This window comes from Pogoniulus pusillus, chromosome 8 (genome assembly GCF_015220805.1).
Source record: "Pogoniulus pusillus isolate bPogPus1 chromosome 8, bPogPus1.pri, whole genome shotgun sequence".
NCBI classification, from domain to species: Eukaryota; Metazoa; Chordata; class Aves; order Piciformes; family Lybiidae; genus Pogoniulus; species Pogoniulus pusillus.
In genome coordinates this window covers 24025085-24050912 of record NC_087271.1, presented here as the reverse complement: position 1 = coordinate 24050912, position 25828 = coordinate 24025085, and the positions used below count along the sequence as shown (strand labels likewise).

The 25828-nt window shown below is 46.7% G+C and overlaps 1 protein-coding gene across 2 annotated transcripts in view; it reads right to left on the bottom strand.

Moving 5' to 3' along the window:
• DMBX1 (diencephalon/mesencephalon homeobox 1) overlaps positions 1–22561 on the bottom strand; it is a 31018-nt gene extending 8457 nt beyond the window's left edge. The window contains exons 1-5 of one of the 2 annotated variants that reach the window (XM_064147622.1): positions 22461–22561; positions 22271–22361; positions 21952–22092; positions 4577–4657; positions 3759–3924 (exon numbers count right to left, since the gene is read on the bottom strand). In XM_064147622.1, the coding sequence (XP_064003692.1) occupies positions 3759–3924; positions 4577–4651 (241 nt within the window). In that variant the 5' untranslated portion in view covers positions 4652–4657; positions 21952–22092; positions 22271–22361; positions 22461–22561. The remainder of the gene's footprint in view (positions 1–3758; positions 3925–4576; positions 4658–21951; positions 22093–22270; positions 22362–22460) is intronic. The other variant, XM_064147623.1, reaches the window with a different exon arrangement.
• Positions 22562–25828: the final 3267 nt, after the last annotated feature.

Sequence of the window (25828 nt, the reverse complement as noted above, 5' to 3'; positions counted from 1 at the left end):
CCAGAACGAGACATTGATGCTACCCCAGAATGTTTTACAGAGCTACTGTTTGTGTTTGGAGTAGGAGAAGTCAGAATAAAGGACACTGGTTAAACACCCTACCTGCAGGCTGGAATATTCCTGAATTTCTGGAGTAGAGGTTAGACCTACTAGCTCCCTGGAGGCAGCAGCTCATGCATTAAGTTTGGCCACTCCAACGAGAGCCAGTCAGCAATTATTTTAATGTTTTAACTATGTTTTCAGGCTTTGTGCACGAAGGAGAATATAAATTGCAGGTGAGGCTTTGCAGCTACAATCAGAAACCTCTGTTTTCTGACTTAAGGTCATTTGCTTTTGTGCTGCTTTATTCTGGCTGTCCCTGGAAGGCAAATGAGATCTATAACCTGCGCTGAAAGATATTCAGAAGTAACAGGATGTGGAGCAACTGCAAAGAAACCAGCTCGTAGGTTTGTAATACTTACACTGCCAATGATCAGCAGAAAAGGGGACTGTGGGATTTCGTTTGGAAAGCCTTTCAGGTGGGTTATTAATTTTAAAGATAAGAGGTCAGGAAACCTACTGAATCTCCTGGTCAAGAATATGAGAATAGCTTTCTTATTTTATTCTATTTTAGTTTTAATCTCCCTCTGCTTTTACCCCAGGTAGGGTCAAAGATGTTGATGCTCTTCTGTAAAGGGTACAAGCGATCTTTCAACAGATCCTTGCACCTTGGAAAGCTGCAGCTTGAGACCTAAAGTCTGTAAGGTATATTGTGCAGTTGAGAACTGTCTGCTCTCATCTCACCACCTACACACTGAAAGGGTGAAGGGAGGAGTGGGTAGATAACCAGGACAAGGAAAGTGTCCACCTGGCACTGGTTTGCAGCCCAGTAGCAAAGACAGGATTAGGCTCTGGGTCTCCTTGATCACACTGATTGTTTTTCAGTGAGAACACCACCCAGCTCTGCCTTGCAGCCCCTAGAGGTGCCACAGTTCACAGTGCACTGTCTGAGGAGCTGTGTTAACATGTGGCCACTACTGGAAGCTGGGTAAAGGAAGGTTGCTGGTATGTAGGTCTGAGAGTTGGTTGTGGTTTGCTGATCCAAAGAATCTGAGACTGTGCTGGTTTGAGGCTAATTGGAATATTTTAATGAGAGAAAGTAGATCATTGGTTGTAAAAAGAAAATGTTGATGAAGTCTGTATTATTCATTGGTTTGTTGAGAGGGATAAAAAGCCAAAATGTAAACAATTGGTGCCACTCTGGTCTGTGACACTGGATCTATTAGCTTCCTCCTCACTCCCCTCTAATATCTCTCCACTAATCTTGGCTAACACATAACAACGTAAGCTTTGCTGGTTGTTTTGTTTGTCTGTCTGGGAAAGCAGAGAAAGAAAGAGGGGGTACCTTTGACACCCTTCTGGGCAGTTTCCTTTGTCCAGGAAAGAGTTTGGATTTCTGTGTTATTTCTGATTTGCATATAATTGTAAATACTCATAAATATATTCTGTATAGTTTCATCTTACTTCCAAGCCCTCTGAGATAGTCTGGTAACTTTCAACAGTGTGGGGGGAAAAAAGTTCCTAACTCATCACAGAGACCCATGTCATCATACTTTTATAGACTACCCATCTAGGATGACTGCCTTAAAACTTCTGCATTCTTATTTTGGCTTAAGTCCATATATCTCTTAAATTAAGCCCACTATAGTTTTCTGGGTAGATACTTTTTCCCCCCCCACCTGCTTTAGGCTGGAAGGAATCACCACACCTTTTTTCTTTCTGTTCTGTTTTGGTTTTGATTTGTTCTTATTTTTTTCTCATTTAGTTATCAGATGCCTAGAAAGATAGCTTAGAGCAGGTGTGTAATGTACACTCAGGGAAGATTGTTCTGTAGAATCACCTCTGCAGCAGCATTTTGATTTAGCTTCAATATAGTGATGGCCAGATCTGCTCTATCACGCTGCATCCAAGCCCTGACTGAAATGGTGATGTTGCAACTGTTGACCATTTGCATTGCAGTAGCATTGGATGGTCTCAGACAGGTCTGAGTGTTTAGTGGTGGGCTGAAAAGTACAACATATCATAAAGTACTACCTGGGATTTTCACCTCCTTGTAATGACAGTATCACTGTGGGGCTGTTAGACTCGTGGCTGATGCTCAGGTAGTCCACAGCAGCAGCTCTTTTTCCCTGTTCCATATCAACAATGCTGTGTAAATAACCCTCTCTGGATAAAATAATATGAAACTCTGAGCATAGAAAAGCTCTTTTATGGGAAGGAAAATACAAAAGCAACAGAGAGAGGGCCTGCAATAAAGCATCATAGAATCAACCAGGTTGGAAGAGACCTCCAAGATCATCCAGTCCAAGCCATGGTCTAGGAACCTCAGGAAGAAACAGGTCAAGATGAGACCCAAGGAAGATCATTTTCCAGAATGTTTGGTAGGACAAGAAATGGAAAATAGCTATAAGAAAGAGCAACATGGAAGAACAAACTGTGGCTTGAGATGGCAGAAGATGGTTGTTAGTGGGTGCAAGTCCTGGGGCCTTTGGTGGGGGAATGCAATTCATTCTGTGCTGTTATTTACTAACACAAAGGTAATTTTTTTTTTCTTAATTTGAGTCAATTTCCAGTGTCTTTTTAATTCTCTCTTTTTTCAGTGTCATATAGTGGGGCTGCATCCCTTCTCATCTCTGGGCTCCCCAGCTGTTGGATGCCAGCCTGCAGTGAGGTGCAGCAGTCTGTCAGCAGCAGACACTGGAGGGAATGTCACCCAAGAGCTTGGCTGCATGACCACTGTTCAGGAGCACCCCATCTCAGTTGGCTATGTCACACTGCAACTCCTGATTTGAATGAGTAGAGAGGCTCTTCAGAGGGACTTGATTAGGCTAGATCAATGGGCCAACATTAATGGGATGAGTTTCAAGAACGCCAAATGCCAGGTCCTACACTTGGGTCACAACAAACCCAAGCAATGCTACAGGCTTGGGGCAGTGTGGCTGGAGAGCTGCCTGGCAGAAAGGGATTTGGGGGTTGTAATAGGCAGGCAGATGAATAGGAGCCAGCAGTGTGCCCAGGTGGCTGAGAAGGCCAATGGCATCCTGGCTGGGATTAAAAATGCTGTGGCCAGCAGGAGTAGGGAGGTGATTGTCCCCTTGGACTCAGCTTTGATGTGGCCACACCTCAAGTGTTGTGTTCAGTTTGGGGCGTGGCAATACAAGAGAGATGTGGAGATGCTGGAGCTGGTCCAGAGGAGGGCAATGAAGCTGAGGAAGAGCCTAGAGAATAAATCTTATGAGGAGCGAGGATGAAAGTGGGGATGGTTAGTTTGAGTAAGAGGAGGATCAGGGGAGACCTCATTGCTGTCTACAACTACCTGAAGGGACACTGTGGTGAGGCTGCTGCTGGTCTGCTCTCACAGGTAATTGGAGACAGAACAAGGGGGAATGGCCTCAAGCTGAGGCTGGGGAGGTTTAGATTGGACATTAGGAAAAAGTTTTTCATGGAGAGAGTGGTCAGGGACTGGAATGAGCTGCCCAGGGAGGTGGTGGAGTCTCTGCCCCTGGATGTGTTTAAGGCTGGTTTGGATGTGGTGCTTAGGGCTATGGTTTAAAGTGAATCTTGTAGAGTAGGGTTCTAGGTTGGACTTGGTGATCCTGAGGAGCTTTGCCAACCTGGATGTTTCTGTGATTCTGTGAAGTGTTTCACTCACTGCAAGCAACACAGTTTTGTTGCTTGTCTTCTCTCAGGGAATGGCAGAAGCCATGAGTTGTTCTTACCAGCCAGTCTCTCTGCCAAGGTGAGGGCGTGCACCGAGGGCCTGTAGTCAGGAGCATGCTGGGCTTGCTGAGCTGCCTGCTGGTGGAGGTTGTACATGGCGCTCAGCGAATTCATGGCGTGGAGGGAGTAACCATTCACTCCATAGTGCTGCATGGTGACATAAACCTGAAAAACAGCAGCCAGAGGAGAGAGGTGCTTAGGAAAATGTGTCCTGAAGTCTCAGCAGACCTTTGGAAATGACAAACTCACACTTAAACTTCTGCATGTGAACCTCACTTCCAAATACCCAACTCACAGGATCACAGGATGTTAGGGGTTGGAAAGGACTCAAAGAGATCGAGTCCAACTCTCTTGCCACAGCAGGAGCAGCTCACACAGGAACATATCCAGACAGGCATTGAAAGGCTCCAGAGAGGAGACTCCACAACCTCTCTGGGGAGCCTGCTCCAGTGCTCTGCAACACTTAGCGTTAAGAAGTTCCCCCTTGTGTTGAGCTGGAACCTCCTGTGCTGCAGCTTCTGTACATTGCTCCTTCTCCTATCCCAGGGAGCAAGTGAGCAGAGCCTGTCCCCCCCCCCCCCATCCTGACCCCCAGCCCTCAGATATTTATAAACATTTATTAAATCCCCTCTCAGCCTTCTCTTTACCAGACTAAACAGCCTCAGGTCCCTCAGCCTTTCCTCATCAGGCAGTGCTCCAGCCCCCTCATCATCCTTGTAGCCCTCTGCCAGACCTTCTCCAGCAGATCCCTATCCGTCTTAAACTGGGAAGCCCAAAACTGAACTCCAACAGGTTCAAGTACTAGAAATCAAAATACCTCCTGTAGAATTAAAACATCGTTGACATCAGTCTGGTTTCCAAGCTTAGAGTCCAGTAAATGTATCTCACTCATAATATGCTGGACAAAAAAATGGGAAAAGATTGGATTTTTTGTTTGGTTTGGTTTTGGTTTTTTTCTTACATACCATAATAAAGTTTATCATATTATTGTGACCTGTAATAAATTAATCTATCTCCATCCCAGGGCTAGCCAGGATTTTGTCTCTGTCATTGTCTAGAGTGGGCTGTTCCAGAATCCCATTGCTATAACGTCTGACAATCTGTCTTATCTGAACCTACTCATGCACAATTTGTTTCCATTTATTTTTCTTGAGGTTCCTCCTCACAAAACACAAATGATGCAGAAGGTGGTGTAAAATAAAACCAAACAAAAAACCCCAATGACAATAAATATTAAATATAAAATAATATAAATCATAGAATCAACCAGGTTGGAAGAGACCTCCAAGATCATCCAGTCCAACCTAGCACTCAGCCCTATCCAGTCAACTAGACCATGGCACTAAGTGCCTCATCCAGGCTTTGCTTGAACACCTCCAGGGACAGCGACTCCACCACCTCCCTGGGCAGCCCATTCCAATGTCAATCATTCTCTGGGAAGAACTTCCTCCTAACATCCAGCCTAGATCTCCCCTGGCACAGCCTGAGACTGTGTCCCCTTGTTCTGTTGCTGGTTGTCTGGCAGAAGAGACCAACCCCCATCTGGCTACAACCTCCCTTCAGGTAGTCGCAGACAGCAATGAGGTCAGCCTTGAGCCTCCTCTATTCCAGGCTAAACAACCCCACATTAAAATATATAAAACATAACAAAACAACAAAATGTGATAGCTAAAGAAGGAACTAAGGTTTGCAATAACTACTGACATGTCATAGCAAGAAAATGGTTTCCAAAAACTAATGTTGGATTTTGTTTTCTCCTGTAGGCTCTACATGGAACTTCCTTACAGCTGTATTTCCTTATGGACCATCTGTAAAACTGAGCTAATATCGGCCTCAAAAGCTGTGTGAAGCTCCAATCCATCCCTGTTATAAGTGATTGAGGGCCTCCAGGATACCATTTCAGCTGTTTGTGCGACGTTAGAAAGGGAGGTGTGAAACATTTGCCGCAAAATGCAGTTTCTAAAGCCCCATTTACATCAGCAAGTCATCATCTGGAAAAGTCAATACAAGGAATGAATGCTCAGAGAAAGGGGTCTGGCTGGGCTAGCCTAAGGAAAGCAGACAGGTTATCTAGGCAACCTCACTGAAAGCAGTTTGCTCACTGGAAGAAGGTGGTTCAAATACCATGATTTCAGGAGAAGCCTGATGTATTGAACTGTAGAAATTTAATTGCACAACTCCCTGTTGTATTTTCTGTGCTAAGGAAAGCCCTCCATTTCTCCATTTCTCCTGTAGAGGATTTATACCACGGAGGACAGAGTCTTGGTGAAGAGGGAGAAATAGAAATGAGTTGTTGCCACTAACCCTCTTGCTCTGAATTCCTGTTTTCTCTCAAACCACCTTGGTGTAGGAAGCACAAATGTAGAGTGACCTTGTTTAATGTCCAAGCTGTTGCACATGGGAAAATCAGATAATTTCCAGACTATAGGGTCTGGAAATTACCTAGGGCACCCTTTGGCCTCACCCTGGCAAGCATTTCGATGTAACAGTGCCCAGGAACAGAGGAGGGAAGCCATACAGCTCAAGTTTGGTTAAACACTGCCAGAACTACCTGAAGGGAGGCTGTAGCCAGGTGGGGGTTGGTCTCTTCTCCCAGGCAACCAGCAACAGAACAAGGGGATGCAGTCTCAAGTTGTGCTGGGGGAAGTATAGGCTGGATGTGGGGAGGAAGTTCTTCCCAGAGAGAGTGATTGGCATTGGAATGGGCTGCCCAGGGAGGTGGTGGAGTCACCATCCCTGGAGGTGTTCAAGAAAAGACTGGCTGAGGCACTTTGTGCCATGGTCTAGTTGATTGGATAGGGCTGGGTGCTAGGTTGGACTGGATGATCTTGGAGGTCTCTTCCAACCTGGTTCATTCTATGATTCTATGATTCTCAGGGATGGTACTTTCTGACTGAGAGGTTTTGTGTCATGAGTGTGAGTTCTGATTTTGGGGTTGTTTTGTCAAAGAAGCTGAAGTAATTATAAAACAACAATGTGGGATTCTAGCACTTAGCCTCATTCCAATTTCTCTAAGGTCCCATTTGCTCCGCCACTACATCATTTCAATGCCAAGAGTGCTGGTGAAGAGTGGCAGACACAGGTATGATAACACCACAAAGGTCAGGTACACGCTCTGGTGTATCTCCTTTGTGTCTCCTTGTTTGCCCACTTTGGATTCACTCTCCAATTCTTTCATTTAGACTTGAAAGGAAAAAAAAAGTATCTGTGGCTATCCAGCACCTACACAGAATTATAGAACGAGTATCACACAGTACAAGGAAACCTCATCCCATCTTATGACCTATGAAGAATATTGCCAGTCACTCTTTTAATTCTCACAACCTATATAAGAAAGAACAAAAAACAAACAACCAAAAACCCCCCAACCTGCCTCCTTTTTCAAAGTACAGACAGGCAGACTTTTATCTGAGTAGTTAATTTATTGAAAAAATGTATTTAATGATGCCTGGGACATATTTTGTGGTTAGTTCAAGAAAGTAGGGAGCAGTAGATTTGATTTGGTTTATGGTATCCAAGCAATTACCTCTTTAATTAACTTTCAAAATGTTTCAGTTCAAAATCTACCCTTAATTTTAGGTAAAAAACCCCAACCACCTCCATCACCCCAAAATGAACAAACAAAACCAAAAAACAAGCAAAAAAAAACCCCAAACCAACCCAACAACAATTAAAACCACAAACCAAATCGACAACCCTAAACCAAAATAATAATCTTCATCTATACCTTGCTTTGGGTTTATTCACTCTAACAGTGGAGAGAAATGATGATGTTGTAAGGTGAAGCACTATGACAATGGAGATTTTTGGTTCTGATGCTGACCTCAACACAAGAGCACTGTAACTCTGCTCTAACCAAAAGCTTAGGGAAGACTTAAGCAGTGCCATCATTGTTTACAGGTTGTCTGATCAAGTCGGGGGACTTCACACGTCAACAAACAGAGTTTGTTTGATGGATGCACAGAGAAATTACATCAGAGCTGTTCCTTCTCTGTTAGTGGCACATGCTAAGGGACAAGAGCACGTCTCAGTGACCTGCGGCTTATATGTTCACAGAGGACACCTCACATTACATCTCCCTGCCCCAGATGCTACCTTGAGTGGTTTTGACAGTGTCTATAACACAGCCTTCCCCCGTCCTTGTCACAGTGTGTTTCTGAAGAGCATCGTCACACCCCAGCCCGCAGCAGAGCAGCACTCAGTGTGAACCTAGCCAGCTCCACTGGCAGTGGTGCTCAGCTGCCCATTGTCAGTGAGACCACCACAGTCAGCTGGAGAGTTGTTCACTGCTTTGCTTTCGTGGTCCATGAGCAGGACTGGCTTTTCTGGCCAATGGAGGTAGTGAAGCAGAATTTTACCACTGTCTTTTGCCTCCTCCCTTCCCGCTCTCTGACTTGTGAACTGGCTGCTGCCATGATTTTATGTAGAGCTGGCCACTCCCACCAGCTTTGGCCAGCAGGGTAGTGGTCTCAAAGCTTAGAATCATAGAATTGTTTGGGTTGGAAAAGACCTTTAAGATCATCAAGTCCAACCATCAACTTAAGACCACAATGGCCATTAAACCATGTCCCAGAGTGTCATGCCCACAGGCTTCTTGAATACCTCCCAGGCAACCTATTCCAATGCCTGACCACAGTAAAGAAATATATAAACACACATATAAAAAAATTACATATACTTCAGCAGCAAAGGTGCAGTAGTCACAATACACAGGAAGGCAGCCCTCAAGAGCAGCAGAAGGAAAGGGAGCTAGAAAAGGCAAAAGCAAGGCCAAAACAAGAGGTTCTAGCAGAAGGCTCCCCTCTTCGTATTAGGTTCCTGTGCATTTCATGAAAACCATTTGAGGACACAGAACCTATGAACTGCCCTGGGCTGCTGCCAGACCTTAATAGATGCTGAAGAATTCACATGGGGCTCAGCCTTGCCAGGAGAGGCATGGAAGGCCAAGTGTCTTTGACTCCCAACTCACAGAAATGTCTGTTTCTTTTCTAATCCTCCTTGCACAACATTGGTTGTGTACCAAGCTGGCACATTAAGGGAAAAATGAAGAAGGGGAGGAGGGGAATTTTCCCATACTATGCAGTCTTCTGAGGACACTGCCAAGGATGTTATGTCTGGAGCCCAGTATTCCCACTGAAACACTTGCTCCAGGAAGATTTCTGTTTGATTGTTAAAACAAACATTCGATTGTTTGCTTTCAGTGTACATGTGTGTCTGATCAAACTCTTCTGGGTGGCCTAGTGTGCTAGATTGATGCTAGCTAGAATGTTTTGGTGAGAAGAACTAGATTACAGGCTGTGAAAGGGAAACAATGGTGATGTCTACTTCACTCATAGGCTTGCTGAGACGTATAAGAGCAAGAATCCAAACATAGATAAGAGAGTCACTCTTTGTCCGGACTGTGGATTGCATTTCTCTCTAACCTCACCTTCCGTCTCTTTGATTAATCCACCTGCTTCCTAACCCCCCTGGCCAACCCTCCCTTCTTCCTTGGGGCACAAGGCAATGTCTGGGGTAAGGTAGGGGAGTGGGAGAAGGTGGAAGGGTGGTTGGGAGTCCCTCCTGGTGAGTCAGGTTTCTGAGAGGGGAGTTGTGTTTCTGTATTACCTTTTACCTTGTATATTTCTGTACATAACTGTGTATACTGTAAATAGCTGCTTGTATATTGTGCTAGCTGCAAATATAAGCTTCATTCAATTTCCAGAGCCAGCTGAGTCTAGTTTGGGTGATTTCCAAAGTTGGGGGGGGGGGGTCAGGGAACACCTAAACCACCACACCTAGGAAAAGGTACAGCAAAAAAAAAAAAAAAAAAAAAAAAAAAAGATAAAGGAATTAAGATGCAGAGGACTTAATGGTAGACTTCACAGTATCACAATATCACAGTATCATCAGGGTTGGAAGAGACCTCACAGATCATCAAGTCCAACTCTTTACCACAGAGCTCAAGGCTAGACCATGGCACCAAGTGCCACGTCCAACCTTGCCTTGAAGTGCCCCAGGGATGGCGACTCCACCACCTCCCCAGGCAGCCCATTCCAGTGTCCGGCAGCCCATTCCAGTGACTTGGGATGGGAGTCAACACCCACAAAGTTTTAGGGATCCCTGCCTGTCACGCTGTGGTGTAGATAACAGGCAGAACTTCCCACCCACTTGTGAAGCAAACATAACAACCCCTCCTCCAAGAAAAAAACAAAAAGAAAAAGAGGGAATTTACTGGGTGAGCAAAGTTAACTGAGGTCAGAAACAGCTCCTGTTCAACTGTCAGCTCTGCACAAGCTCCAGCCCCAATAAATTAAATATTTAAAAGACATCATGCAGCAATTTTTTGTAATGGAGAAGGCCATTCATCAAGTCGCTGCTGTGTTTCACAAGCTGTCGAATAGTGCTTACACTGGTTAAAATAATCTTTATATTTCATTAAGCAACCAAATAAGCTGATCCCTTCCCACTGGCTGTATAGATGGCTTTAATTTTCAAAATCTGCAGATGCATCTTTTATGTCTCTGGCTAGCTGGAGGGCCTCAGGGACAGTCGCAGCTGGGAGAAGGATGCAAGTGAAGTTTTGAGCTCCTGCTTTGTTGGAGGATATGGGCTTGAGCAGCGGTTGGTAAAGCTGGAGGGTAGCATAGGTTCATCCTGAATTTGGACACTGGAGATAGCTGCAGAGGTGGGAGTGGTGGAGAAGTGATGGGAAGCTGAGGAAAGGTGCAGGAGTCAGAATCATAGAATCACATAGTCAACCAGGTTGGAAGAGATCTCCAAGATCATCCAGTCCAACCTAGCACCCAGCCCTAGCCAATCAACTAGACCATGGCGCCAAGTGCCTCATCCAGTCTTTTCTTAAATACCTCCAGGGACAGCAACTCCACCACCTCCCTGGGCAGCCCATTCCAAAGGCAAATCACCCTCTCCGTGAAGAGCTTCCTCCTAACATCCAGCCTAGACCTCCCCTGGTGCAACTTGAGACTGCATCCCCTCATTCTGTCGCTGGTTGCCTGGTGGAAGGGACAGATCCTCACCTGGCTACAACCTCCCTTCAGTAAGAAGCCAGTAGGTGAGAGGGAAATCTCTCTGTGGAGTGAAGCCAGTCTGGGTTTGCTCTTGATGAGAGCATCCAGGATCAGAGCAGGGGGATAAATGCCTCCGAACAGTCCCTGGGACTTGGTACTTCCTGAGGTTTCTTTCTGCACAGCCTTTCAGTGCCACGTCAGTGACTCTGCCATCTCCAACATCAGCAGTCTTGCTGCTCTCTCACAACTACCTATGTTTTGCAGCACCAGGCTGTGAGGGCTGCACCATGATCTGTGCCACACCTGGCTGAGGCTTCTGCTCCTTCTGCTTTTGCAATCCTGTCGCTATTGTTTCAGACTCAACAACTCTCCTATGACTTTTACCTCTCATTTAAATTCTCACCATGAAAGCTCATGGATGCTGTGCTCAGTTTGCTTCCCAAGCCTGTAGACCTTTCAAACTGCGGGGGCTGCATCCTGCCAGGACCCAGTCTCACAGAGAGGACCAGGAGTTCCCATTACCTTTAACTGCAGCTGGCAGTGAGAAATCCAAGTTTTTCCATCCACTGTGTTGCTTAGAGGCCAAATGATGCAGGTCTATGCCCATCCCAGAGTAATCCAGAAAGTAGACCCTTTTTTATTCAGCTGTTGCTGTTAAATCTGATGTAAAACGATGTGTACATTTACCAGCTGAGAGTGTGAACCTTGTTATCCAAGAGCAGAACTGCAACAGAGCTCCCATCTACTTCTTCCCAGTACTGGCCTCCAAAATCTCAACTTGGGCCTCCAAAATCTCAACTTCCCATCGAGCCATATAGCCCAAGAGCAGTGTAATTTGTTATACACCACTTAAAAGTGAGTGTACAGGTGAAATCAAGCTGTGGGATTTAATGTGATCATCTTTGCCTTCTTGACTTTTGTATAAGGTTCTAAAGTTTCTCTATACAACTGGTAACTGATTTTGCATCCTGGCACAAAGTTCCAGTCTGAGACAAGATGCAAAGAAGAGAGAACCATTCTGGCATTTCCTTGCCAGATGAAAACTCCTCTTCCTAGCAGCTTGTGTCTGGGTGTGGAATTGAAATGGATCAGGGAACAATAATGCATCTTTTTAAAATGAGATGCCAAAGTGTTTTGGGAAAAGTTCCATGTGACAAAACATGCATATTTCCCCCTTCTATCAAGGAATTAAATCAATGAACAACAACAACAAAGACAGAACAAACAGAAATACCATAAACCACATGCTTCAGCTGTGTTAACTGCACTGAAGAATTTAAGATCGGAGATATTTTCTTCTCAGTCCTCATTTTACCCCCTTACTCCCCTCATAAAAATGTCCTCAGTCCACACCTGGCTTTACCTACCAGCCACACACAAAGTCCTTAACAAAACCACGGAACTGACAACACTTATTAAGGGAGAAATGTTTGACCCCTGCAGCCTGTAAGCTCAAATGGTACTTGTGCTGGCCACAGAGCTCCTGTCAATACTGGAGAGCTTTTCCCTGTGTTGAGATGTCCTGAATAAAGACATCCATGGCAGCTATGAAGGAAAGGAGTTTTAAACCAAGACAGTGGTTTTACTCAAGTGCACTAGTCTGGAGTAAACACATTCCCTTTCTCTACCAAAATCTAAACTGAGTAAGGGAGGAATGTTCTTCAGGAGCTTATTCTGTCTGATTCTCCCAGGTAGAAATGAAAAACTGCCTAGAATGTGACACTTGTCTCTCTTAAGCAGACAGCATTTGGGCAAAATGAGTTTGAGGATGGATGGGAGACTTGAAGCTTTGCAGGGGTATGGACAATTTTCTCCTTTCCCTTTAGTTGATCTCTCTTAGTGCTGAGTCTCAAACTTGAAATAGTACTGAGACTAAAAATGCATTGACTTACACAAGATGCTCAGGTGACATTGAATGAGATAATAGTATCTGTGACTTTAAAAGACTAATTTTTTGCTAGATATGATGATGATGATATCAGAATCTGACTTTGACTATTGGGCACTGTAGGTCTTCTGTTATCTTTCCTTTAAATGTGATCAGAAATCGGGAGGGTAGGTGATGGTGGATTTTATGAGACCTTCTTTCCATTGGAAATTAACAGTACTGAAAAAGTCACATCTGGATTTTGGCAATTCACTGGTAAAAGTGAATTGCAATACTATAGTTCATCACCTAATGAAGAGAGGTTCACTAGAGATGCATTTAATATTTAGAAGAGTTGGACACCACCTGAGGTCTGTGCTCTAATTGCAAGACACAGCTTGGACATGGGAAAAGCACCAGTTAAAAGAAATTGTGAAAGAAAAGTCTGGTGTTCTTCTCTAGTGTTTGCTGTCCTGCAGGTGACAGAAGAAAATAGGAGCAGCCCTGTGTGGCAGACAGGAAAGCTGTGGTCCTCATTGCCTGCTCAGGCGGTGTGAACCTCCACCTGTACTTATGCAAAGCACAGGGACCCGCTGGTCATCACTAACGGGGAGTAACTGCAAAAGGATTGTGCTGACAATGTCCCCCTTATTACTGCTGGCAATAAACACCACTGACAATGAAATTACAACAAAACCTTCACTCCCTCCCCATGCTGGAGCTGTTCTACTTAATGATTTTATGGTTTGGGTCCTTACTCACAAACACTTCAAATCAGCAAGATGAAGAATGAATCTCTGCCTCTGTTTACCCGACAGTCTAGTGAATTAGGCTCACTTTATACATAGACATTAGGTTTATATCATACCTATTTGGCACTAAATGAAATATATACCTGGGGGATTCTGAATAAATGCTTGCAAGAGGCAAGAGGGTTTTTTCCCATTCTCTCCCCCCCCCCCCCCCCTTATATCCCTAAATCTTTAAGATATAGTGAAGTCCAAAATCATGTGAGGTAATAACCAGCACATTATAAACCAGTTTTGCTTCCACATAGGATTGCTGAATGTCCAAGGAAGCAAGCTCACCTTTGCAATGGATTAAATATAAATAAGTTGAAATATTGCAGCACACCATATTTTCTTATTCAAATGTTAAAGTCCAAGCAACACACACCATAAAAAGAGGCTTCCAGAGGACTTTTCAGACCAGTGAAATAAAGGAATTGAGAGCAACCCTAAAAGGGCTTTTCATACCAATGAAATAAAGGAATTGAGAACAATGCTAAAAGAAAAAAAAAAATCAATCAAGTTTCTCCGTTTCTGTATTATTTTTACACCAATGTAAATCCCTGGATTGAAGTGTAGTTGATTTCTCAGTGCAGAATGAGCTCTTAATTAGACCTGAACTAGTTGAACGTGTTGCAAGCCACCAAAAGCAAAAAACTGACTGATTACATCAATTCTGGCAGCTCACGTTCAGCTACTTCTGCTGACCTTGGTAGAAACGAGAAAGATCTTTTCATTAGAACAAATAGGTGAAATTTGGAAATATTTCCAGTTAGGAACATTGCCACAGTTTGTGTGTAGACAAAAATAATTGCCTGTGCCAGAGCTGCATTGCTGAGAATTGCAACAACTGTATTGGTAGCACTCATTTATTTGTAGCAGAAGTGTAATAGAATGTGAAGAGAGTTGGTAAGTTCTAAAAGCCAATCCTCACAACATCTTGCTGAGATGGGGAAGTTCTGTTGCAGGGCCCTACAAACTCAGACAGCAAGTTGCAAGTGGCTGAGGTAACAAGCTTTGCCTGCAGAGGTAACTCTCATCAGTTGCTGTGATTTTTGTTTTAATGCTTTTGTGACTTCATGATTTCCACTCCCTCAAAGACCCAGATAACAGAACCAAGTGATTGACTAGACAGGTCCCAGCAATAGACTTCCCAGTGTCATTCTTCACAGAAGCATGTTTCAAAGGGCAATCTCACAAAGTCCAAAATGAAATTAAATTAAGACATGCCCACAGTCTTTACTTACAAGTCAGTTTTAAGGCTTGGAGCTCGGCAATTTGCAATGTAGAGCTGGGACTGGGATCACTATGCATCACTGTGGTGCTAAATCTCTTGCTTGCCACTATTTACACATGACAACCAGTGCTTACAGATCAAACTGGGGCAAATGCAGCTCACTTTTCTCCTTCAGAGCCATGCTCAGCCCTCAGCAAAACCTCTTGCTGTCTGTATTGAAGCAGAAACGTTTTCCTGGGTAAATGAGAAAAGCTTTTAATAGGAACATCACTTTGGCTCTAGTTTCAGGATCTGCTCACAGCTCAGTTGACAGAGAAAAAAAAAACCCAACACACACACACACGAAATTATATTTCTTATGATTAATAGTACAACAGAAATGAAACCCTGCAGCCCAGAGTGACCCTGAGGAGTGCGGGTACCTACAGCCTTGCTCTGTCAGCGTTGCTGCCACACACTTGATGTTCGGGGATGTGAAAGGCAACCACACCACGCTGCAGCCAGGTTCTTCAGGACCCATGCTGCCTATCGCTCTCACATCTAGGGACCTGACAGCATCTCTGCCTCCAGATCAGCCCTGACTTCAGGACTCAGAGTCATCTTAAAGTGCTGTACAATCAAACTACTGAATTCACAAACATGCCTCAACCCTTCCAATACAAGCATGTTTTTGGCTTAGTTGTATTTGCTCAAGGTTTGTCTGGCTCAGCCCTTCCTCTCACTTTTGCAGGAATGGCTTTCCTTGAGAAGCATCATTTCATTTGCCTTAACACTGATAGAGGGAATTTTCCAAACTGGACAATGCAAGAGATCTAAACTTCCCAAACTCTGCCCTTTTTCAAGGATGCTGGCATTCTGAGGGGAGGCTCACTCCTTGCTCTCTGCCCCCAAAGCAGTGCTGCCTGTGACACATTTGACTGCAGGCATGAACGAACTGGCTTGAAGGCAGCTCCTTGGGACTGCTGATGGGGATTCATCCCTGTAAGATAGAACGGTATACTGAAGCATTTCACCCATGCTATAGTGTCATTAACAAGGCCAGGGGCTGCAGTTCTCTGTTGAAGTATGTTTTTAAGCCTGTGACATTACTGAACAGGACTCATCTGTTCTGGGCACCACAATCACAACAATGATCTCACAGTCTAGCCCCAAGCCATAACGGGGGAGATCACTCACTTCAAGAAGTGCTGGCAGAGGACAGCCCTGACAGATAAGCTTTGTAAAGATTTGCTGAGGCAGTTAAAGACTATCCTGCTGTTCGAGGGATCTGCCAGCCTGGGACAGCAGAAGGAAATGTGTCCATGTTCTAGATGCTCCCAGTTTAATGCCTCAACTGAGATCATAGGATCAAAGGATGTTAGAGGTTGGAAGGGACCCAAGGAGATCATCGAGTCCAACCCCCCTGCCAGAGCAGGGCAATACTATCTTACACAGATCACAGAGGAACACATCCAGGTATGCCTTGAAAGTCTCTAGAAAAGGAGACTCCACGGCCACCCTGGGGAGCCTGTTCCAGTGCTCTGTGTCCCTTACAGTCAAGAAGTTCCCCTTTGTGTTGAGGCGGAACCTCCTTTTCTGCATAGGCAGTGACTGGGATGAGGCACGGAGTAAGGGCAATTTCTCCATGAACCATCACTATTCATCGGGCAAATGCAGGTTTGAGTGGTAAGTGTAAGTTCTGGGTGCTAAGCTGAGAGCAGTTAGATATGCACACAAGGAGCACAGCGTCGTGCCTTTGTGAAATGCAGCGGTTTGTACTGCATCACTGGAGTTTGACCTACTTGGCAAAAAATTACTTTCCCGAGTTCTCTTGCAGATGGTTAGCTGAAAAGCTGCTAGGCTATGACACTGAGTGCAGTATTGTTTGAAGTTGATGTTGGAGGGAGCAAACAAAAAAGAAAAAACGCAAGATTTGAAGGAGACAGAAGCTAAAAGCCCAGGATGATTTTGCAGGTACAGAGTGACCCCGAGTCTGCCCCTGCAGATAATACTTAGAGCACTCAAAACCAGAGTCACAAAACACATTGTGGCATTTGTTTCTGCTCAGACGAAGATCGGCTAACAAAACAAAACCAAACCCCAAAACCCAACACACAAACAAAAAAAAACCCAAAACCCCAGGCAAATCCTACCTTGATCAAAAAAAGAAAAAAAACAACCAAACCCAAAACCTGAAAGGCAGCTCCAGCAAGCCATGCAATTGCAGGACACTTTTAGAACCCGAAGTGCACAGGACAGAAGTTTGAGTTTTCCTTCTGTACAGCTGATAACACTCATTTTTAACCTATGATTAAGATGGTTGTTTAAATGCAATGGTTTCACAAGGAGGGGTATGACACTTTAAAACAGGGCCACAAACTGGAGCTGGCAGCAGAAGCACCAGGCTCTGGGGAGCACCATGGTGCACGTAATGCTGCTTTCCCGTAAGCATTTGGATCCATGCGTTGAATTAAGCACAGTTGCCAAGGTAAGCAGTAGATTTTGGCTGCCAGCAGGTGATTTGTGCTCTAAAGGGGCTGCATGCTGCAAAGCAGGCAGAGCAGCCAAATATCCTTTGGGTTTTGCTGGGAGATGTGCAGTTCTTTAGCAGAAGCACGTTTACCCACCTCGGCCTAATGCATGCCATGAGCCTACAGAGGTGCTTCCCGTTTGCTGGTGCTTCATACGGTTAGCATCAAACAGCTGGAGGCATGAAGCTTCTGCAGTTGTCTGGGCAGAAGCATTTTCTAACACCAGAGATCCACCAGTTCACCTGTCCCAGACAAACCATTCCATTGTTTTTTTTTTAATCCAAGAATCACCCTACATCCCCATCCTTTGAGTTTTAACATCTGCAGAATTTAAAGCATCATTTCTCATGTGTTTCATCCTAGAAGTTGTGCCAGCAGCTACCAGGAAGAAATCACATTTGCAATGTAGCTCACCCACAATTCCTGGCTGTAAGCACATATTTGCCATCATTTGTAGAACTGCTAGTCCAAAACAAATTAAATTTCTGTAACTTTTGGACTGCAACAGACCGGCAGGAAAGGACCTAGGGTACAGCTAACCTCAGTGCTCCCTGGATATTTAATTTCATTTCTGAATTCTCCACCCTCTTTGCAAGATTTTGATGGATGCTACCCTGTAATGGTTCGTTTTTCAGCAGCTGCATGGAACTGGAAATTTTAGGCTTTACTGAAGCCTAAAGTTCTGCAGTATTTTTCCTACCTCTATGATTTTGCCAAATTAAGCAAGGCAGCTACGAATATTTCTGTTTGAATGTGAGTGGTAGAAATCAGCACTCAACATTTTGAAAGGGTTTAAACTCGACTGACAGAGCCCCAGTAGAAGCAGTTCCACCTTGACAAAACGCATTTTAGTTTGCCCCTGAACAAAAACCCCTGGAAAAGGAACTGCTGTCTCCGAAAACATGGGCTGCTTCTAGTAAAGGGCTGAGCGAAGGCTTTACCAGCAAAACCAGTAGGTAACCCTGTCAGAATAGCTTGGTCTTCGACCTTCTCTGCAGCACCTTTGCTGGTTCTGATGGTGGTAGAAGGGAAAGAAACTCTGTTCACTTTGGCTTCTTTTCATGCCATTCTCCTCTTTCTCAGCAGAGTGTTCTTTTAACTAGTACAGACATAAGGAACAAACCTCACTGCAGTCACTGCCTCTATGATTGTGTCGTGCAAAACTTGCCTGGTCAGATTGTCCTTCTCTCTGACCTGTGGGAAGCTTCTCGGACTCTGTTTCTTTGATGCAGGTGGAGACCCCGGCACTAAGAAGAAACAAATGCGCTCGGCTCGGTCAAACAGAGCTCCGTCTTCCGAGATGACAATAATGTCACTGCAGGAGCCTGCTGATTCATATGAGCATGAGAAGACCGTCCCACGGAGTCACCAAGATCTCTTTAAATTAGCAGGGAAAGCAGAAAAGCCAATCTAAGCTGGCGTGCTGGGTACTGACATATTCAAGTATGTTGGTGTAATCTAATACAACCTCTCATCAGTCATAGGGTAACTCAGAGTTGAAGTCACTTTTACCCTCTCAGGAATTTTCTGCCTTTACAGTTTTTAGTGAGAATGGAAAAACTGAACATAGAAAAGCAGTCTGAAAGCCAAAGGTTTGTAAGTCCAAGTCTGTCTGGGGCAAAGGAAGAACCAGAATTGATTTAGACTGACTTACTCCTGGGTGAAATGCGAGCATAGAAGGCAAAAGCTAAACAAAGTGCTACCTCTAAGATGCGGTTAAGGAAAACCAGCAGCAGTGAGAAATTGCAGATTCACTCTGTTCCCCAGTTGCATGGGGAATTAGGGAGGACCAGCGTGAATGTAAATCCTCTCCTCCTCGGGTTGAACTTCATCCAGCATTTCCTGGGACAGGCAAAGCAGGGGGACAGCCTCGTCTGCATTGGGGCATCCCTTGGGTGTTAGCCTTTGCCTCCCGTCGAGGACGGGATTCACGTCCCGTGGGACCACGAGGAACTCAGCACTAACTGGGGACGCTGGGCAACCGGGCTATTTCGGGTTAGCTCTTCACGGGTTAGCATATCGCATAGAGGAAGGAAAAAACAGCAGGGATTGCTTGAGAAGCTGGCTAAGAGGAGTGCAGGAGGTTATCCCACAGCCCAACACGTTGAGCACTCAGTCTCTGGGACCTGCCGGAAGATGGTTCCCCACACAGAGCCAACAGCAGATTTCGCTTCTCATTTGCTTTGTGCTTCGTGCCTAAGTCAGAGGAAAGAGGACTGCCTTTGGGGAAGCGGGAGGCTACTTCAGACAAAACTGTTATCCATTAACATCCAATTATCACTTGGTCCAAGCCATTAATTATAAATCAGCCTCCTAATTGGGATAATTAGCTCTCTGCTACTTAATGTAGTATGACTGATGCGTTTGGAAAGAAGGTAATCAGTCCATTTGTTTAGCGCTAGGCGAACAAATCCAACTCTCATGGTTTAATTTCAGCCTTAGAATTCCGCCCCCTCGGCCCCCCCACCAACATTAAAAGCTCTTTACAGTCCCATTAATTGTTTGGGAATCACGGCGGGGATGGGCACAAGCAGCTCCTCGGGGCTTTCGGGAGATACAACCGGACCCGCCGCTTGCCTGCGGACACAGAATCACGCCCCGGGGGGGGGGATCGTTAGGGTTTGGGGAGGAAGCTAATTAGAGGGGATGGTTTAGACCCACAGGTGCGATAGCTCCGGAGGATGTGGGGGGATCCGCACCTCCCGATTCTCCCTCAGCCCCTTGCTATCGGGCCTCGCTTTTATAAACCACTTCGGGGAGAGCGGAAAAAAAAACTTTCCTCCTTCTAAAATTTCTCCCACTTGCCCCGGATGTCTTATTAATGCTAGTTGCTCGGCGAGCCGCCGATAGCTGCGGGACATGATTAGATATTTATTGCTGTCATTTACATGGAAAACTTGAGCTAACCAAGTGGAACAGGAGAGGGTCGCCGGAGGGGATGGGATGGGGCGGAGGAGGGGAGAGTTCTTTTTCTCCGGCGCTGGAAGCCGGTGCTGGAGCGCGGGATACAGTCGGAGCCGGGCCGGCTGGAGCAGCGAGCACGAAGGGGAATCCGCAGAGCTCCCCTTTCAGAAACTCCTCCCCGGGTCCCAGGTTTTGATATACTTTAGCTCAGTCCGCGTTTCGTTTTGAAGGCGATCGGGCAGTACTTTGTACGCGCTTCCCGCAGGGAAACGGGGTGTTGCTCTCTCCCTTCTGCTTCCGAACTCGTCGAGGCGACCCTCGGGAACGCCAAAGACAGTCTGGGATGCGCTGACCCCTGTCTATGTCGTTCGTGTTCCCACCCCCCTCCTCCCCACAGCTGCCGAGGTCCTCGCCTGGAAGTAAATGAAAAGAGCAGCCTGGGAAAGCTGCGGCCGTGGGGACTGGAGGGGTCCCGTGGGGAACGTTGCTTGCTCCTTCTACTCCGCCACAAAAATGGGCAGCCACACAGTCTCACAGCCAAACCTCATCTCGGGATAAAAACTTCCCCGAGGGCCTAGTTTTGGACTAGAGAAGCCTGCGTCCCCATCGCTTTCTTTGAGCTAAAGGACCCCTCGTCTGTTCCCACAAGTCTTTTCTCAAGGGGGGACCCCCCCGACTCAGGGAGGGTGACCGTAGCCCCCTGCAAGAAAGACGTGTGCCCCGTGCCCCGGGCAGCCGGCAGCGAACTGGGACAGAGACTTTTCTCTGCTCAAGTGCTGCCCGCGATGGAGTCTTCGCCCCCTCCCCCGCTTCCCGATCTGTTATCCCATGGCCCGAGGGGCGGCTCTGGCGGAGATATATGAGATCTCTCCCGGTAAAAATATGCATGCTGATCCCCATTTGGTTAGCCCCGTAATGGAGGTGTAAATAGGTTTCGACTGCGAAGCCCTTAATTTATCAAGTCAGCCTGACAGCGCAGGTCCGGGATTTATATACCTCTTGGAGCGTGAGAGCACGAAAGGGAGGCGGCACAAACGGCCTCCTCAGCCCCTTGCAAAGAGGGTCCTCGTCTGTTTTGCAGTCTAACCTCTCAATAGGGCTGCTGTGCGGGTATAATTTTTCCCCTTGAAAGAATTTTGTAGCACTGCAGGAGTCCTGCCGTCTCTTCCGCACTCAACTTCCAGTCGTACCAAAAAAACAACCAAAAACCCCCCACCCAAACCAAGAAACCCAGCCCCAGAGCCGTCCTCTAAGCGGGGCCATGGTCCGGCCTCTCTTGTGATCCCAGCCCCGCTCGGGGCGGTTTCTGCCTCCAGCGAGCTCTCACCGGGCTGCGCGGCTCATCGAAACTTGATTATGCAAATAGAGAGGGAAAGTTGCGCTCCCAGCCGCTCGCAGCCTGGCAGACGGAGGGATGTAGCTCCCTCAGCTTTCCCTCCGCCAGAGAGTACCCTTCTTTCCCACACCGGAACGGACCCAGGGTCCCAGCACAATCCCCGTCTTGCTTGAGCGAGGTCCTGGGCTGCGAGTTGGAGTTCAGCCTTGCCCCCGCCTCCCCCTCTCCCTTTTTTCTTTCTTTCCTTTTTTTTTTTTTTTTTTTTTCAGATGAGAAAATGGAATATTCGCCAACCAAACCGTGAAAGGAAAATATTAAAAAGGAACAGGAGATGATGGGACTTGCTCTGAAGCTTAAGCTGGGCTTCCCCTCTTCCGCATCCCTGCTACTCTACTGGGCGTTGAATTCCCCACGGGGAGATTCCCTCACTTCTCAAACAAGCCCCAAAGTCGCCTTAATTCTCCCCCCGTTCCCCGGGCGCACCCGGACCCGCGCTGCCCGGGGCTTTTTGGCTCATGTAAACGTGCGGGGGATTCTTACCTGGGCCACTCCGCCTGCTGTGGGAGCGGTTCCACGCGTGGGAGCGCGGGGAGCGGGCGCGGCGCTGCGCCCCGTCCCGCCCTAAGCCATCCGCGCTGCGCGCTGTCTGCGCGCTGCCTCCGCGCCCGGCGCAGCTGCCATCTACCGGGAGGCAGTATTGAAGAAGGATTTTTAAAAGGAGCTTCATAGAGACCCGGGAGCTACCCAGCAAGATTTTCAATGGTCCTCCACCCTGTCAATCAAAACTGGGCTGCTGATACACCCCCTGCCTTCCCCCCCCCCCCCCCCCCCCCCCCATTCCCTCTCCAACACTTCTTACCAGTCATTTACTCCAAGCCGAGGTGTAAACGCCTAATTAAATCCTTGGGAGCGGATGGATGCCGGTGGAGGGAGGAGGGCTAGATCCAGACCTGGGTGGGGGGTGATGGATTCTGTAAGGAACAGGGGAGGGAAGTCATGCCCCACTCCCGTCCTCCGCGCCCCCTGCTTAGCATCACGATGGAGCAGACCCTGAAGTTTCTCTCCCCCGACAGCCCTCGTGCTGGTGGAGGATAATTTCCCAACGTTAACTACAGAACGGCCGCGGCCCCCCACCCTCTTCCCGGGCTCCTCGCTGTTCCAGCTCAGTCTGCTGTACCCCTCGACTGCTCTTTTAAAGCGGATGGGGTAGGGGGAGACACAACGTAGAGAGATAAAATTAGGAATAACGGAAGGAGCCTAGAGGAGCCGAGGGGCAGCAGGTCTGAGGCCCGCCCCATCGAGAAAGCTCGGCTCCGGAGGCCAGGAGCGCACAGGAGCATTTGCAGGGACAGGAGCGGACGGGGAAGGCAGAGAGAAGGCAAAGTGGTCAAAGAGGGGGAACGACCTGTGAACGAGTCCCCCACTTATAATTATGTATTTTTAAAATATAAAATACTTTTCCACCTCTCCCCCTCCCCCCCCCCCCGCCCCCCCCCCCCTTTTTTTTTTTGTATGCGTTTGTGTGTGTGAAAAGAGGAAAACCAGCTTTTCATTTCATTTACTTCTTTCTCTGCGGGATTTCCTCAGGTACCCTCCCGTCCAGCGGTCGGGCTGGTTATCTGGCAGAGCTCACTAACTGGAGCGGTGGTTGTGTTTGCTTTTCAGCTTTGCCATGCCTTCGCAGCAGAAAGAGCAGTTTAAAGCCTTTAGAGAGATTGCTAATAGATGCCAGTTCCTTGCCTTTAGATTCTCTCCCAGCCCAGGAGGATTTAGGATGGGATTGGGAGACGAGACGCCATTTCAGGCTCCAAAACACCCTGTTTTAAAATGACTGCGGGTAAGAGGATTAAAACAATAATACCCTTCTCTTCTTGAAGGTTTTTTTTCCCCTTCTCTCCCTCCTATAGAAAAGATTTCTTCTCCCAGAGCAAAACCGTTTAGACAGGAATTAAGGGAACAAGAAAGAATAAGGGGGGTGTGGGGGAAGAAGAGGACCTTTTAATTTGAGCTTGATATTTTTTACAAATTCTGACCAAAGAGGGGGAAAAAAAATAAAAGGAGATTGATCTGGCTAAGAACACCAGAAGGCTTCAAGTGTCACTTTCTTGCATTTATTTTTATTGTGTGTATATGTATATATGCGCACACATATTGCATATATATATATATTTATATATGCGATTGTCTCGGGAAAGAAAAGTACGGGGTGAATCTATTGAGATCTATTTCAGCCCTAGTTCCTCCAAAGTCTCAGTTGCTCTCCACGAAGGAAGGGAGCCCCTGGCACCTCCTTTTCCCCTCACTTTCTAATTAGTAAGCACCTGCTTTGGGCCGGGAAACCCGGGTTGGCGAAAATCGGCACTTTAATTGCCATTACCTTTTTTCGGGGTGCCGTGCTGGGGCTGTCCCGGGCATCAACCTATAAATCTCACAGAGAATTGCCCTTTTAGGTGTTTTTTTTTTTTTTTTTTTTAGTTTGCTTTGTTTGTTTGTTGGTTGTTTTTTTCTGGGGGGGGGGAGGGAGGTGGGGTGAGTCTACAAAGGAACGCTTCCCCGAGTTTGCCGGCACGTTCCCTATTCCGCTAATCACAACGATTTGAAAAGGGGTAAAACAGGGAGCGGGCAGGCGATGCTTCCCAAAATTCAGCGAAACCCCAGGGAACCTCCCGTTGCCCCCCAAAACCCTGGCTGAGAGCAGCCCCGCAGACCTGTAGCTCTCAGGTTCTGGGGCACAAATTCGTAGCGCCGGGGTGCAAAAACCTGTCCGAGTCACCGACAAACTTTGCCGGGCTCTTCCGTTTAAGCGCAGCGGGAAAGGTCTCTCTGTGTGCCTGGGGGGGAAGCTGTGCCCGGCGGGGTTGGGGAGCAGCGGGGAGGCAGCGAGTCTCCTCCGTTGTTTCTGAACTGTCGCTTGTAGCCCAGGCACAAATCCCAACCCCTCCGACCGCGATGTCACCATTGTCTCGCCTTTCTGCTCGCCGAGCTATTAAGAACAGGAGATTTTGTGATTGTTTCGATGAAAAAAAATCCTTAGTTTTAATTCCCCCCTTTCCCTCCTCCTCCAAGAATTAATAAGAATTTTCCTGTCTTCAGGAAATCTTTCCAAGCTTTCCAATGATGGGATTTCTGCTGTTTAACCAGCCCCTATAAATAAATAATTGCGTCTAACTCAGAGCTTCTTCGCAGAAACGAGTAAAAAGTGGATTTAGGGCAGCTCGGAAAAGTAACCCCAGTTTCGTCCGCAGAACCGATTTATCACATTTACCCCCCGCCCCGAGCTATCGATGTGGGCAAAGCAGCAGCAAATCGGTACCAGTTGTGCCGAAATTACAGGAGTTTGGTCTCCAAAACGCAGGGAACCGAGGGAGGGATGCTAGCTGAGGTGGGAGGGGGAAGTCAGCCTCGGAAAGAGGTGGTTTGCAGCGGGGCGTCCCCCCCACGACCTACCTTCTCCCTTTCCAGTCGCCCCGCGGCTCCGCAAAAACTTGCGGCCGACATCGACCCCGCGCTCAGGCTGGGTTGGGCTCGGAATGGCTATTTCCATCCTCGTCAGAAAAACAGCAATCATAACAATAATTAAAAAAACCCCAAACAATCAAGCAAGCAAACAAACAACAACAAAGCACCAAAAAAAATCAAAACAGCAGGGGAGCAGGGGGCAGAAATCGGGCAAATTTTTGTGTGCAAGTTTTGCACGGCAGAACAAGATGAAATATGAAGATAGATAAAGGTCCCACCTTTCCTTGATCCTGCAGTTCAAGATGGGACGGGAGAATTTTGTTAGTTCTCCAAGTGGAGAGGACATTTCAAGTTTCCGTGATATTAACGGTAATATTTTGGCTAAATGGCTGGGTCTATACATGCACCAGAAATTCTCCTCCTTCCAAGAGCATTTTTAATGTCCTTTCTAGGAGAACCGGGAATTTCGGGCTCCCATGTTGACTCTGAGTACTCTCACCTGCATGACGGGAAGGGCAGCTGCTATTCTTAATTAGAAAACTGCCCTTTTTTTGGGGGGGGGGGGGGGGGGGGGGGGTGGGGATTAAAAAATAATCAGTATGAAGATCGAGGAATAACCTTGCAAGAAAATTGTGCTTTCCTCGTTTTGTTTAGAAACACATGTAATTTTTCTGACTCGGGTATTTTACACATCACCCCCCCCACCTACCATTTACACTCCCCTTTCCCCCCACCACCCCCCATCCTCATCACACAGAATCGCGTGTTTGCATTTGCACAGAAATCATGACTCTTTCCTATAGAACAGCTACGACCAAAGCCAGGCTGGTTATGTTTTAAACAGTTAATGCATTAACTGCCTCTTTCTCTCCCCCTTCATTTTGTGTTTTGGTGTTGGGTGGAGGGGTTTTGGGTGTTGGTTTAGGTGTTTTTTTTTTTAGGGGGGGGTGTTGGTTGG